Source organism: Dendronephthya gigantea, unplaced genomic scaffold (assembly GCF_004324835.1).
Source record: "Dendronephthya gigantea isolate DGI-Jeju-01 unplaced genomic scaffold, DenGig_1.0 000081F, whole genome shotgun sequence".
In the NCBI taxonomy this organism is placed as follows: Eukaryota; Metazoa; Cnidaria; class Anthozoa; order Malacalcyonacea; family Nephtheidae; genus Dendronephthya; species Dendronephthya gigantea.
In genome coordinates, this window is record NW_021163091.1 from 588,726 (window position 1) to 605,356 (window position 16,631).

Here is a 16,631-nt window from a genome sequence, read left to right on the forward strand (position 1 = left end):
ATTCATTAAATTTATAAATCAAAAAGCTGAAGACGCGTACCGGCTAAAATTAATCCATAAATTTACGATGCTCTTTTCAGCTCTACTTTCATGAGCTAATAAACATTCTGAAATTCGAAAATTTTTAATAAAGTATAATGATTCCGTAAAATAAAGTTTATGAAGCAGAGTTCGGCCAACCGTACCAATTTACACCTCGGCCCTATACACACAGTCACATTTTTGTTGGAAGCTGTGAGTTTTCGACACTTTTCAACAAATAGGGAGGTATGTATACAGCTTTTGACTGAGAGTTATTTTAATTCTAAGGTTTAATAGAGAAACAGGAAGGTTCCGGTCATCTTGACACCGGACGTCGCAGCTATAGATGCTCTTGAAATTGCTGTGGTGGGCAATTTGCTCCTGGCAATCGATGAAGGGAGGGCCGCCCACAAGTTCAAGGGACGAAATTCGCGGGACATCAATATCCAAGATACGAAATCAACAGTCAATTATTAAAAAAGTGGCGACGAGCTACACCTGTATTATTTTTCTTTACAAAGTTTGAAAATTTCGCATGCGACGAAGATGATGAGGCTGCAAACAACCTTGGTAATGATGAATAATAGTATGATTTCTTTAAGTGTATGAGATATATTAAATATTCGTAGGATTGTATAGTACGCTAAGAGGTAAATCAATAATGGTTATTATAATCTATATTATAATTTATGCGGTATATTTTTCAATGGACGTATGTGCTATAGATCAATTTTGTCTGGGCTAGAAAAATGCCATTTTTGGAAAGAGCATATCATCAGAGTCTCTGCGATCACTTGAATTATTCCAACCAACTGACACCAAAGCTGACAGCTTAACCTGCCTGACATAAAGAGGAGTGTAAAAATTCCTTGCTCTGGACTGTATGCATATTTCAAATGTAGGTTTCACATGTTCATCAAAGTCGATTAAGGCTTCAAAAACACGAGGTGATTTTATAAACATCCCAACTTAACATGAATAATTGGAATAACTTCTGAGTAAGTTCTGTGTAAGTGTAATACTAAAAGTGTAATCATAGTTATATAGTTTATCCGGCATTCATAAATCTTTTTGCTTTAGAAAAGAGTGATCTGCGTACTCCTCCCATCTTCTCGCGCAGTGCTCCTAGTAACAACATGAAGTCTATACACCTGTATGTATAATATGTCATATTATTTAAAATGTGCACTGCATCAGTGAGTGGTATACCGCAATAATTGGGGGAACGCGTTGCGTATTCATATATTCGTTCCCTTTGACGAATTTATTTTTCCGTGCATGAGACCATTGTGCTTTCAATGAGCTCCGTAGGGCAGAACAGGATATGAAGCCTGGTTCTTACAGCCGACTGTCACGGCGGTGACTTATTGGAAACATGCTGAGCCAGGCTTGAACTTGCATGCGGCCCACCCAATATTTCAAATAATTTTTCTCACCCTCGGTCTTGACTGTACGTTTTTAAATGTAGGCAGCCGTGCATCAACGTCGAAGCAAGGATCATCAAAGACGAAAGGTATTTCTATAATCATCAAAACACAAATCCAGCTCAAATAAATAACCTAATGTGATCTGTTGGTTGCGCAACTGCGTGAAAGTTAGGATGTCTCAAAAAGGCTGTTTTAACCGCAAAATTAACTTCAACCGTACGGTACCGTAACGTAAGCGTATTTCTTACTTGTTTCCGATGTATTCGCCTAGAGCTGATGAGTAAAACGGCCTTAAAAATGCAGCTAAATTATCATAGCGTATATTATTGTTTCATGAGTACTTGCAGCAGAAAGTAATGACTATCGAGTGCTCTTTAGCCATGCCATGGATAAAGTTTTGGAGCATTATTTGTGTAAGAAACATTGCAAAATGTAATTGCCTAAAATCTTTGTATCCGCGATGAATGATAACTTTTTTAATTTCTACAAAATCTGCAAACCTTATAATGTTTGTAGTCACTAATTTATAGACTCGCGAGGTCTGTAATTACAAAATATGTATGTATATTAAGATATTTTTTCGCTAATTTTCAAATTATATGAATTTGATCTTTCATATAATTTTATATACTATTTATATATCCACCAATTTTATATTACTGCTCTATTATAATATATATGATCCCTCTTGATCAGGTAATCTTTCTTCTTTATAGAAAGAGCTGAGGATCAAACTGACACCGTCTCCTCGCCAAAGACTGCATGAGTAAGTATACATAATACGAGATTTTGGAATGCCTAGGAAGGCTGATATTAGCTTTTTCGAATAACACTATGGCAACATTGGTCAACTGACTAAAATATCTTCGAATATCTTTTGGAGAAAGGTCATGCCTATATATTGATCGCTGCGAAACGTTCTATTGACTTTACTGTACTTATAGTCTATACCTTTATAATATATACTTTTTTGGTAATTACATAAATTATTACATCATGCATGGAAGCAAAACGGGAGGCCAAACGGACACAAACCACGGCCGTAAGATACGTGTCAAATGTCCAAGCGGCACACAACTCATCTCATCGTCGTGATGAACACTTTTACCATGCTGGAAATAAGTATAGTTAAAAATACGTAGGTATATTATCCGCGCCAAGTACGTTTGGAATTTTGGTTATTAGGATATGATATATATGCATGCATGTATGTATAGAATGTACATTCACATTCTATTGATATGTTAATAATGTCGTCGGCATAAAGCCAGGTTCTTATAGATCACCAACGTCGGTGATGCCTATTGTCCACGATCAATCCTCCATACCGATTATTTGCCACAAAAAATGTTTTGTTTGTGAGTTTGCTCCTCAATGCCATCCAACTTGCATATTTCTCCAAGTGGACTATCATGCTTAAAAGGCACGATAGTATATTTTGGACAAAATTATTTTGCTTTGACCTGTCTGCCAGTGGTCCGGCATATCGATAGAAACTCCGTAATTAAATATTTAAGAAATAAAAAACATTTTCACAAACTCTCACCAGTGTTTCTATAACTGTAAAGAACGCAGCAAAAATGTTTTATATTTCTTTTTTAATATAACTCAATAAAAAGATTGTGTACAAATACTATAATTCGATTTACATTACTTCGCTTGTCAAGTTCGGCGGGAAAATTCTATATAGTTATAGAAGAAACACGCTTCTCGACCAATCAGCACGCGCGTACTTTAAATGTTGCATGTTATATATAAATGCTTTTATTATAATATGAACATGAGTGTTATATAGAGTTTTACGCCATCGAGAAAAATGGTATTCAAACTAAACACACGACTAAAAATACGACCATTTATCACACGTTAAGACGTTGCAACGTGCAAGAAAAAAAGTCATATCACAAGTTATGACGTCACACCCTAGACATGACGATTTCACACATGGCTATTAGCCAATCAGAGCCTGTGAATTCTTTTAAATAAATAATAAATATAGAATATTATATGGTTGCGTAGAAATATGAAATTTATTGCTCACGAGTGAGCACAGCGAACGTGTATTTTCAAGCAACCATGTAGTATTCTGTTTATTATATGAACAAATTAAAAGCAAATGAAAATTCTTAGTAACTCGAAATCAAATGTGAATCAAATGCAACAATTGCGACGTTCGCTAATTATTGAATTGTATTCTATGTAGTATATCGCCTGGAATTATTAGTAGTCCTGTGCGATTAGCTAGTGTACTGCAGAAATGTTACTAGGACTCGGCGCTTTAATTGAAGGCCGGCTCCTTCCAGGCAGAAAACGTTAAGATTAAAGTATGGTTGATTTTTTCCAGCTGTTAATTTGCACCAATTAATACAACACTTAATACTGACTCGTGTGCATGCAGGCCTCGCCTTCATTCAGTCGTGAAGAGATTAAATAATTAAGTGTGTAATCTGTGTGTTTTCCTGCCAACATCTTCACTGTTTTTCGTTTAGACCGACTTGCAAACTCGTAGAATTAAACCCATCATTAACACGTATTGATCAAGTCATTCAAGATGAGGTCAATTAAAAAACCGGTGGACACATTCAAGACACATTTGTGAGTTACTCCCATGACTATAATGTGGCATGATATCCCAATAATCTTACTCGTGCCATGTTATCTCTGAAAGTTCCTATCAAAATTCATGTGTCCCGAATGAGATTGGGAGAAAGACACATTCCTTACTTTGAATGTAAATTACTCGTTTTGTAGCATTAGCGAAATTCAAATATGAAATAACTTCCAAGACCTCTCAAAGCCCGCCCTAGAGCAGAACCTTTTTGCACTTTGATATGCAGAATAGTATTAATACAGCAGAACTGATCTGGCATTCTCTGCTTCATTTATGACAAAATAATGTTTGTCCACATGGCCTTTAAGTAACCAATAAGATTCTGGAAATAATGGATAAAAAAATTTTAAGGGCATTAGAACTTTCGAAGGCTTTTGATAGCATCGATCATTGAATCCTGTTACATAAATTGTCCAATGTAGGCGCATCACATACTTAGCTTTAGCAACGATGAAACAAAACCTGTTAAAGATCGCACGTTGGTGCTGTGAATTAGACTTCGAGTATACCCCGGGAAAACCAAATACTTGATAACTGGAACAAGATAACTGCAACGCATAGAAGCTATAGAGCCAACTATCCCCTTTTTTGTGAAAATTTAAAGTGCCTATATCACTTGTGGGATCTTTACGGATTTGAATAAAGCTTGAAAAATTAGTTTATAAGTTCTACAACCTTTTTTGAAATAATTCAATAGTTTCGAAAATACGTCGGTTGGGGGGACCGGGACTCAGGAATGATTTGCAAACACGCCGTCTTTTATAATGTAAACATGAAGAGTTTCACTGGCGATATAGTTTGCGCTTTTGAAGAAAAAAATGCGGGAACGGTGCGTTGTGTATGGCTGTAGCAACTGGGCGAGTTTTTCTCAAAATATTTTACGTTATTGGAAGATAAAATTCAATTGATTATATTATGTTTGACAAGAACTCGGTTCCTGAGTTCCAGGCCCCCGAGCACGACGGAAATTTAGGCAAATCGTCATGTTCAGATGTAAATATTTCCGAAACTATTTAACTATATCAAAAAGGGTTGTAGAACTTATAAACTAATTTTTCAAGCTCTATTCAAATCCGTAAAGATCCCACAAGTGATATAGTCACTTTAAATGTCGTCGCTTCCGCTAAGGACCTTGCATGGTGTTGTCCTTGATCTTGATGTACTATCATATGATGAACATATAATGTTGTTGGTATCAACATGCATGTCGAAGTTATGTCAAATTTACAGAGTTTTTTAATGAAGAAATCTTGAAGTATATAGAGTCACTGGCTTTAAGTAAATTATTTTACTGCTTGCATGCATGACAGTATGGGCCAACACGTCAGACTTTAACATAAAAAAACTACAATTAGTCCCAAACTTTGCAGTAAGATTAAGTTGCAGACTTATTAACAATGTTTAAATGCCTTGATCGTATTCATGGCACAAAGATACATCAAGATATACCTCAGTGATTTTTTACCCGTATCAGTATCCACGATAGCGTAACCTACAATATGAATGAATTTAAAAACATACCTTTTTTCAAAACGAGATCTGGGCAAAGGACTTTTAAATTTCGAGCAACTAAGTTTTGGAACGACTTAGATGACATTAACAACTTTACTGTATACCTTTTAAAAAGAAGTTGAAGCAGAATATTTTATTCTAATTTATGTAAATATTAACTGATTATTGGCCGAGCGTGAGGTCAGTACTAACTATACACCGTAGCCTTACTTCGCATTCGCCAGGATTAGACTAGTTCGGGGGCCGGTTGTTCAAAGCTAGGTTATCGCTAACCCTGGGTAAATTTTACTCCACTGTTTTAGTTTTTGTGCTTCTGAACCACTGTTTCTTTTAAAACTTTAGAATATATCACTTCTATTGAACCAGAAAATACTAATCGAAAAGATATTTAACTTTTTTACACAACTCACAAGCGATGAAAAAGATTGATGTAAGATTCAACATCATAGTTAACAACAAAGTCTTTGATAAGCAAAGGCTTGTTTCGTTTTTTGTGTAGAAAATTTCAAAGACCCAATTTCACCAGTCATGTGAAAAGGAGTGTCTTTACACGTTTGAATTCTTATACGATTATTCATACTTCGAGATCTAATTTGAATACTGTTGACTGTTGTTGACAAAGCTACGCCTACGCTGATTGCTAAACCGCCAGTTCCCAGTTGTTTTAAAGGCTAGTTTCCACTCAGGAAAAATCTCCTTTGGATCGAAACGGACAGGAAAATTTCCTTTGTCGGTGAGTTCTCAGGCGGCGTTTATACAAAGGAAACTTTCCTGTCCTGTCTGATCCAAAGAAGAATTTTCCTGAATGGAAACTAGCCTTAACTGGAATTTTATGAAAAATTGGCCATTGCATGGGCCAGGATTGATCGAAATATCCATAAAAACAGTAATCTCCATCGGAGGATCATGACCTGGACCGGTTGTTCGAAAGGCGTTTAGCTTAAACGGTGGATAAGTTTAAAATGAAAAACAATTATCCATTATAGAACTACCGGACTGGAATATTTTGATGTAAATAGTTTAATTTTCAATGGAAGTACAAATTAAACGCATAAGATGCAAGTTCAGTCATTCACAAGTTCTATGAGAATATTCAAACTTTGGCTTATCCACCGTTTAAGCTAACCTCCTTTCGAACAACCGGCCCAGGGATTGCTAAAGTTGTTATTGTCCATGTTTAGTCCATGTTTAGTAATCGGAGTCGACGTCCGATTAAATCCCAACAACTCTGCCAGATTCAACCGAGCAGGTCTCAAACACGTACTCACAAATAATACTTCAAATTATAAAAGCGAATATTTTTTTAAATTATATAGCCTAAACTTTAAAAGTAGAATAAATTTTACTTATCTAAAGATGTCTTTTAAGTGTTTTGATTTGTATTTCAAACGTTAATTTCGTTTTATATACAAATCAACGGGAAAACCATGCAAGCACATTTGCTGAAACGGAAATATTTGCTTTTAGGGATGCTTTCTAGATCAAAACACTCTCATTTTTGTCATTTTGTCTTGGACCTTTTAATTACATTTTCAAATTAAATTTACAAATTATGATATCCAAAATCAGTCAAGAGGCTTCCTTAGTATAAATCATGAGTTTCGAAGTTATTGTAATACATTCAGATGAATATCATTGAGATGAAAACATGGTTTATTCATCTCAATGACAATAACATAAGTTCGTCTTTATATTATTAATTGGAGAACATCCCCCAGTCAGAATGTCCTCGACACGGCTCGCTTTTGCAGTCAAAATCCAAAAACCCCTGATTTTCACGATATAGATATCTTGATAATGAAACTAGAAACTTGAATATATCAATGGACACAGTTAAACTAAATAAAAAGACCTGAAAATGCTTTAAACTGACGTAACTTTTGGTACCTGTTACGCTTGAATAAATTTTTGAAAACATCGTCAAAGAATTTCTTCTCTTAAAATTATTCGAATTGGGGATTACTTTATCGAATTTGTACTTCTGAAGACATTTATCAACCGTTTTATACACAATCTTTAGGATATATTTCGAGGATTCATTGTCGGACTTGTATTCACTGCAGGTGGATTTGGACTGGAAACAACATGAGCCGGCGTGAGCAAGATGATAATCTGAAGTGATGCTGGTTCGTTATACTCGACACAGATGAAAAATTCTGATATGTTGCCTATTTATCAGTGGTTATGAAAATTGGAAGGAATTGTTTAATCGGATATTCAACAAAGTGCCAAAATTGTAAGTGCAAAACATTGATTGCTCATCATTTGTAATTAAGGGTAATTACTAATAAATGAGTGCACGTCGTATTGTAAGACTTTAGCAGTTTCATGCTTAACAATTATTTCAGACTTGTACATTTTGTTGCGGTGTTCTTCAGTTTCTTATAATGTTTAAATTAAATGCATGAAACGGAAGGAAATGAATGATTATAGACATAGCATATGCTGGATCCGAAATAGCCGAATGTTCAAAAGATTTAGTGACATTGTATTGCATTAAGTATTAGATTAAAGGTCAGTAGAGTACGAAGTATATACTATACAGCGCTTTAACGCAGGCTAGAGTTTATTTCAGAAAGATAAAACTGGCTATCAAACATGTTTGATTTTGGCAGTCGTTGATGGCCGAAGTGGATGAATACATATTTTACATGAATAACTTTATATTGATAATTATTTGGCTACAATTGTCATTTGTTACTACATTACCTCGCAATTTATTAACTGTTGAGGTATTGACTATTTGTCATGTTCGTCTAAACATGAAGAGCGAAAGTGTATACTAATTGAGTCAGATCTGTTATTGAAACCTTTTTTTAACCAGAATTTGTTTCATTGTACCCTATATGGCTGAATAAATATAACTAGCTATTTGAGTTTTCTTTAGATAATTGGAAATTAAGTATCCAGATATTCTGTCCTTCAAACACTTTCATTTTCTCTTGTCACACACTGTGTGTATTAGATTTGTTATCCAACTCTTAGCTCGTCTTTGTTTCTTATTAGATAAGGTTGATAAAAGATAGCCTGAGAGATGGACAAATTATTTTTAGTATTTTCAACGCTCTTTTGTTTGTCACGAGCTGGACTCAACGGTACGTTATATTTTGGTTTGTTTGATTAGCTAACACTATCCAGTTTAAGTTGCTCAAATGATTTAGGTTTAACTCATTCGCAGTTCAACAGCGTTTAAGTCGTTAACACATCCGCGGGGAGAGGGGTTTAGATAGGAGATATTCCCCCCCCCCCCTACATACAGACAATTTTCCGGGAAAGGGCGAAAATATTGTGCTTTCCTCCACTTCTAAATAGTCAATTCTCTCACGATCTTGTGCACCGAGACGCAACCTTTCTGCTGTTGTTTCAGGCTCGATGCTTTGCTAAATGCTAAATTAGCCATTTCCCAATCGAGCAGGGTACTAGGTCTAGCCGCGAACCGCAAAGCATCTATGGACTGTTTGGAGGGACAAATTATTTCAGACTTATATTTCCTGTCCCTCCAAACAGTCCATAGATGCTTTACGGTTCAACTTTTTCAAACAAATTCAACCCCACCCCCCCCCCTAATAACATTTACGTTCATGTCTTTTAGTTAATATATCATGACAGCCTCTCTCTATTTTTCAATTAATATCCTTCCAAACTCTCTAAACGTGCTCGGACAGTGTATAGAAGAGCTTATATTTCGGTTTCCATATTGCATCAATAGTTAGCCTCCTTAACACGTTATGCAAAAAAATTCTGCCTAGTGAAGACAAAAACTATTGAATTATCGTTTAGGAAATCGTAAATCATTATTATTATTGTTGATCCAATTCATTTAAAATTATACTTATTTTATTTCAGGCAACAAAGACTGCGTTCTGTACCTAGGCTTTGACCGCTACATCGGAAGTCATATTTTAGACAATTCTATGGAGAACAATAATGCAACATTAAATCATGGTGCAACGGTTACCAAGGTTGAAGGAAGTTGTGGAGTATGTGCTCAGCTTTTAGGTGGAAACATTAATATACAAGGCAAAGGGTTTCGAGGAATTCCTCAGTCAGAAGTTACAATAGCATTCATGATCAAGTTGTTACGAGTTAATGGATTATTGCATCTGTTTGAAACCATTGGTGGTCATTCTAAGCACCAAAAACGTGAGTAGATGAAGAACTAAAATGAGTAAGCATGATAGTCACTTGTCATGTCAAACGGACCACTTTTTTGTTTTACAAAGACAGAATTTTACGCGGAAGTATTAAGACGATTTTAGATTGTATTAAATAAGCGATATTAGCTGAGTGGTGTATTTGAGTCGCAAAATTCGAATTAATGAATTTACTACGCAATGTGATTGAGCCACACAGCCACACTGTCGAAGTGAATTCAGTCATACGATATCTTCTTTCTCGGAGTAATATTTGTTTTGTATTGATGTCTTTCTCATCTTGTATTAAAAACTGCATCAATTTTTACTTGCTTTGTGATGATTACCAACCAAAAGTAGGGGCGGAGAACATTTTTTATAGGGGGTTGACGTACAGCTCACAGAGAACACAGTCTGCCAGCGAAGTTCGTATTCAAAATTTTATTCGAAATTTTTTACTTGTTCATATAATAATTCTGCAGGTAATTTTGGAACCTCGCCCCTCACATTAACTTCTAGCTCCGCTGTCCCCCCGCCACAGCTTGACATCTCTGATCTCTTATTTCTCTGTGCATATTACACTATAATCATTCCTCTAGTGCAATACCGTTTGGAAGTTCAAGATGGGAAATTAATTTGGTTTCATCGCAATTCATTGGGAAACACATTGTTCAGTGTTGCTACGGATGAGCCAGTACTGACCGCAGGTGCCTGGAATCATGTTTTAGTGACATATACTGTAGTAACAGGAACCGCTCAGGTATTTATTAATGGTGCACTAACGAAAGAAGTTGTCAAGGACCCGGGCGTACCATTATCTACTGATTGGGAGAAATACGTTGGTAAGTACTTCCACTGTGGTTAATTGGTAGCAATAAATATTATTAGTAAACAGAATTCTCGTTGAATAGATTCCATCTTACAAACACTGACTTAACAGAAGAAAACATCGCTTAGTATATATATATAGCTTTGAACGACAATGTCTTAAGGGGGAACTCAACACTGCCATTCACCAGTGACTTAAAATGTGGCTCCTTATTTACTATTTAATCACACAGGCATAACAAAGAATTTCATGAACATTGTCCCCTCAAGTTGCATGATCATGAAGTGTATTTTGTCATTCATATGACGAATAACGCTCTTCTTATTAACTAGGCAATTAGTTTGTGATTATTTTATTAATTGTCCGAATTAAATGCAAATGATTATTAGAAAAATGTAAGGTTCTAGAACATTTGGGATTTAGGTATCGGTTCTGAGGAAGGAGAGAAAGACTTGCGTGGATATATCGATGAATTCTATATTTTCAATAAAACGTTAAAAGAAATGGAAATTAAGAACCTCATGTCAAAATGCAGTGGAGCGAAAAGCAGCGTCATACTTCATCTAGCGTTTGAGAAAGATATGGGAAATGTTTCGTTGGACACGTCTGGACTGAAAAACGATGCTTCTATCATGGGTATCACCCCTCTGATGCCCTCATTAGGTACAGTATGTAAATCGTTTTTGCAAAGTCTAGTTAAACTAGGCAAGATTTAACGAATAACTAATCTACTGTAATCTTTTTATTACCAATAAACACGCTTCCCTACAATACACTGACCCTGTATAATGGGATCATACCAGCTTGGAGCGCCTATATTTTGGCCCAGAACCTCTCATCTCAGGGGGCGGAGCAAAGAGTTCAATATTTTCCGACCCCAGGCTGACAAGACTCCCGGAATATTTAAAGCGCAAGAGAAAAATTTAGGAAGACAGTGTCTGAGTAAAGCCCCCCAAAATTGCCCTAAGGACCGGGAGTTTGTGGCGCCCAACCCTAAAATTAATATGCTAAAAATATTTAAAAGCCACGACAGTCTAATTAGGAGGTACTATCTATGGAAACAAGACGAACTCAAGATTCTTTTTTTTTCTGTTTATCAATTCCCTTAGCTGTCAATGGTACCTGTGGTATGGGCTTAAAGGTTCCAAGTAACACAGGAATTATCAAACTGGATGGTAAGACTATTCGAAACAAGCCAACAGACGCTGTTACTATTGCCCTCTGGGCGAACTTTACGACCGTTGAAGGCAGACATACACTGTTTGAGACCATTGGAGGACATTCTATGCATTCGAAGAACCAGTATGAACTAAGTGTGAATGATGGGTCCGTTTTATGGAGACATCGAAATGAATATGATCAAATTGTGTTTGAAGTGAAGTCAGGAGCCATGATATTGCCACGTTAGTATGAATATTGCTTCCCATACGATATTTGTTTTCAAATTGGAGACAAGGTCATGCAATTTGTCGTTAAGTTGTGTGGTATGACGTGTACAATTAAGTTTATATACTTAATCATTACTTCCTTATGCTGACAGGAAACTGGGTTCACTTCGCAGCGACGTACTCTTCAACAAGCAGCAAAGCAGGGATATATATCAATGGGGTATTGGTCAAGGAAGCTCCTGGGACGGGATCACTCTCAGAGGACTGGGACGGACAAGCAGGTTTTGGGATGCACACGGGGTTAGCCGGGGATATGCTGTATATTGATGAGATAATGGCGTACAATCGCGCACTAACGCCATTTGAAGTTAAAAACCTGTTTGGTAAATGTAACTTTGGTGGGAATAGTGGAGGTAAGTCTGAGAAGTGAAACCAACGTGCTCGAAATGTGGAGGTCGCTGCAGGTCATTAACTATGAAATTTTAACATTAATATTTTTATAATTATAATTTTAACATATGATAACATTAACCACGTTTTTGGGATATTTCCGTAGTTTACAGTACCAGAACATCAATCAAGCTTAACTTTCAATTTTTAGGCAGCAAAGGTTTCCAATTGGTGTACTATAGTTTTGAAAGGCAATCTGGTAATATTGTGTTTGATGATTCTGGTAATAGCATCGATGCTTCAGTTAGCAGTCTAGCGCAGGTCACAAAAGCAAGTGGGAATTGTGGTAGTGGACTTCGCTTAAACCAAGGTATGCTATTTAGCACAGGTTGATCAGGGTCAAATTAAATGTCGTTCAATATTCATGCGATGAACGCATTAAAGAGAGTGGAATCACACACAACTCAATTCAAGCCAGGAACAGTTAAGAAGAATTGGTCAACTGGTCGTCCGGCAGGAATCGAACCTAGCTTATACGATGACTAATTTTTCTCAACTGTTCTTGGCTTCAATTGAGTTGTGTATAATTCAACTCGAAATTAAGCCCCCTAAAAAACCTTTAGAATTTACCTACATCGAGTGAAGTGCCACAAAATCGTATTAGATAATTATATATTGAAAATTATTTTAATGCCTCGGCGTATAAGAATGTCTCAACTTCTAAATTGTAATGGTACCACAACATCTAGTCTCTTTACTTTTAAAAACATTTTATCAGTGAACTTTGAAATTAATTAAAATATTTTTTGTCAAGGTGACATAAGCATAAAGGGATCAGCGATGATACGGCGTCCATTGTTCGGTATCACCGTCATGTTATGGTTGAAGCTAGACAACATCCAAGGGGATCAAGAAATATTCATGACTACGAATCCTAAGAATCCTGGAAATAAACACGGTCAATATCATTTCCAAATCAATGCAGGGTCCGTCAGATGGTTTCATAGAAACACAATGTCACAAGTAAGTTGTATTAAACACTCTTAAATGCAATCACATTTTCAGGTCTCATGATCCTGCAAAGAAAAAAACCTTGCAGTGACCATATAATAACAAATAAAAAATATAAGAAGTATAAAGCTATAAAAATAATCTCTCGAAAATACACCACGCACAAACGTATTATTGGAACTTCAGTGGTAAAAATTTCACCTTTTTCAAAGTGTTGGGCTTATTCCTCTGGAGTATTTACACTTGTTTACCCTGTTTTAGAGATTTTTCTTTTAATTCGATACCATACGATTGCATAGTAATGCTTAAATGGGTTTTTGTTTCAGACAATTTTTAGCGTTGAAACTAAAGAAGCAATTATTCAGCCCGGTGTATGGACACATGTCTGTGCGACGTACGATGTCAGGACTCGTAAAGCTGAGATATATATCAATGGTCAGCTGAAGAATTCCCAAACCAGTCTTGGGGGTGGAGCTTTATCACAGGTACGAAAACTGGAGTATAAGTAAATATAGTTCGCTAGGAAATGTCCATAAGCTATAAGACGGTTTGTTTAAGAGAAAGGGTCAGTCTAGTGAAGAAATATGGTATCGCTCTGAACATCCAGTTGTATATAAATAGACCATCGGAAATCTATATCATATCTTGTTTCATAGGTACTAGCGACCCTTAATAAGTCCACATATAATTACATTTTTTAAAACTATTTACAGGACTGGAGTGGCAAAGTCGTGATTGGTAAACTGTATGACATGTCGGACAGCGGTCAATGGATCGAAAGTCAACCACTACTTGGTATTATCGACGAATTTTACATTTTTGGCAAAGCACTGCCTGCCGCTGAGATTCAGTCTCTCAGCCAAACGTGTAACTCGCATCGAGTTGTACTGCATTTTGGATTTGAGAAAGGCCAAGGACTTTTCACCCTGGACCAGTCGGGGCTAGGCAATAATGGCAAACTGGTAAATTTAACTCTTTCGGATATGCCAGGTATTTGTGGACTGGGTATGAACATGAGTCACGGTGAGATCGACATCGATGGTCAGCGGTTCAAAGGGAAACCTTTGAACGCAATCACGTTAGCTACATGGATGAAGTTAAATACAAACAGGTAATTATTAAGATGAGGTCTATTGCATGCACATATTAGTCAGTTCAGTGTTGGAGTGACTAAGTAGGTTGACTTATAATGAATCATAACCTTTCCACTAAACCTTTCTTACTTTATTTTAAACTAACTTGCAATTTTTTGTGGTTTTCTCTCAAATCTTTCCCTCAGGCGTTCCGATAAATCTATATTATATAAATAGATGTAAATTCTTCTTTTTATAGAGGAATCTAGAATGGTATATTTGTTTTTGGCTAGATATATCTGAATTCGTTCTGAATTGGTTTTCGTAGAGTCTAACTGTTGAAGCGAAGTGTTGTAGCGAAATTTCGTAGCAATTGACACAGCAAGAGTAAAATACCTTTGAGGGTGTTTTTTTATTTTCTATAATTATAAATGTGTATGAACCATTGATTCACAGGTCATTATGTATTTTATCTGTTGTGAATTTTGAGAGAAAACCTCATTCTGTCCATTTGCTTCATAGGGGTCACCACCAGCTTTTCAACACCATTGGCAGTCGTTCTGAGCATAAAGACGATCAGTACAATTTTGCTATTGACAACGGCAAAGTTATCTGGTCGCACAATGACGAGAAAGGCAAATCTATTTTTAGAATAGAGACTATACCCATAATTCCCGCGCGAAATTGGACACACGTGACTGCAACATATGACTCAACGTCAATGCTCGCCAAGGTTTACACTGGTGGGAAATTAATTAAAGAAAAATCCGGCACGGGACTCTTATCCCAGGATTGGGGACATTTTGCCGGTATTGGTCGCCATTTTTACGAAAAGGAGTACCTGAATGGCGCCACAGACGAATTTTTAATGTATAACTACGCTCTTTCCGACAGTGAGATTCAGTATCTTGCTAAGGCAAACTGTGGAAAGTAAAAATCGCATACAGTAGATCTATATTAGCCAGTATGTCTTAGAAGAATGCGCTTCTATCAACGAAATTCTGCGTCGCTCACATAGGAAGTCCCTCTAGTCCCATCCAATTCTATTTTAGACTAAAGGCTGTTTCTATATAATGAAATGTTTTGAGGACTATCATTGTAATCAGGGAAGCCGGAACGATGCAAAGGCAGGAGGGGAAGATTTTTGCGAAAGCGTACTGCTGTACTGCCGCATACCAGATATTTGCAAAACACCGTCTGTGACTCTGTGTAACTTAGCTTTTCTTGAATCTCGTTGGCAGCACTTCTAGCGTTGCACAAAGCAGATTTCATGGTTGGGTAAAAGCAAGGGGGAGCTTCCCACCCCTGGTTCGCGCGAGAAACATTAGCTACGGTATTAATTTAATGTAGCCAGGAAACATTTATTAGCGAGGTTCAGATTTGACTTCGACTAAGGGAAAGAAGTCAATCCGAACCAGGTCAGCGAGAGGCAGAACAAAGTTTAAATTCTGGACCTGAATATTATCGTTTTGCAACGAAATTCAAAAAGGTAAAATTGGGTAGGCCTTTAGTAGGTAATGTGAGTTTTAATGCTGGCAGAAAACTCAAAGATCTTTACCATCGAATATTAAGATGGCTGTTTATAACAGTATATATTCTTTAATGATTGTATATTATACTTCGCCTGGGTAATTCACATTGTTGGGCCATTTGGAGATCTTTTGTCATTTGCTTGTGTATATATTGTTTTTGTAGTATGCAGTAAGTTTATAGAAATGAATAAAAATGAATTAATGAATTGAAAATATCAGCGCTCCAAGAAGAAATTTAAAGTCTAGTCTGATAAGTCTATCTGATTAGCCTTTCTCGCGATGGCGTTTTTGGGGGTACTTTCAAATTTCTCAAATGAGTTTAAAAATTATAACAACATGAAGTTTTCACATGTAAAGAATGGAAAACATCGAAGAAATGAAATATGGATGACAATGCAACTTTTACAAAAAGTGATGTGACCGACATAAAATAACATAGTTGAGTTTTTATTAATAGCTTTAAAATTGTAAATAATCTAAATAAAATCATTCACCCTTGATTATATACAAATTTAAGTTCCGCTTTGGGTGTTGTAAGACAGCAGAAGTTAGTTACGAACGTAGCTAAGTTACGAACATTTATACATTAACATACAAGATTGACATATTTATTGGAAATATTTTCTTAATAAAATCATTTTTCACCATAAAACAGGGATCTATGCCCATGCAGGAGATATTCATTTTAGCCTATATGAAGTATG

General features: G+C 36.2%; 1 protein-coding gene across 2 annotated transcripts; it reads left to right on the forward strand.

Moving 5' to 3' along the window:
• Positions 1 to 2,179: 2,179 nt before the first annotated feature.
• Positions 2,180 to 16,568, forward strand: LOC114532854. 2 transcript variants are annotated; one of them, XM_028554453.1, is made up of 13 exons: positions 2,180 to 2,214; positions 7,592 to 7,807; positions 8,578 to 8,666; positions 9,418 to 9,714; positions 10,304 to 10,546; positions 10,957 to 11,196; positions 11,643 to 11,936; positions 12,074 to 12,334; positions 12,523 to 12,681; positions 13,126 to 13,334; positions 13,649 to 13,807; positions 14,036 to 14,433; positions 14,918 to 16,568. In XM_028554453.1, exons 3-13 carry the CDS (start codon positions 8,606 to 8,608, stop codon positions 15,327 to 15,329), a joined length of 2,733 nt encoding a protein of 910 aa, XP_028410254.1. In that variant the 5' UTR covers positions 2,180 to 2,214; positions 7,592 to 7,807; positions 8,578 to 8,605; the 3' UTR covers positions 15,330 to 16,568. The 2 variants fall into 2 exon arrangements, with proteins under 2 accessions (XP_028410254.1, XP_028410253.1); XM_028554452.1 differs by lacking the exon at positions 2,180 to 2,214 and having other exon boundaries at positions 7,531 to 7,807.
• The last annotated feature ends 63 nt before the right edge of the window (positions 16,569 to 16,631 follow it).

What these genes read in the sequence shown, in the direction of transcription:
- LOC114532854 (XM_028554453.1), top strand. Translation starts at nt 8,606, where the DNA reads ATGGACAAATTATTTTTAGTATTTTCAACGCTCTTTTGTTTGTCACGA. An exon ending in GTCACGAGCTGGACTCAACG is followed by an intron (nt 8,667 to 9,417) that starts GTACGTTATATT and finishes ATTTTATTTCAG; the next exon opens with GCAACAAAGACTGCGTTCTG. An exon ending in TGATTGGGAGAAATACGTTG is followed by an intron (nt 10,547 to 10,956) that starts GTAAGTACTTCC and finishes TTTGGGATTTAG; the next exon opens with GTATCGGTTCTGAGGAAGGA.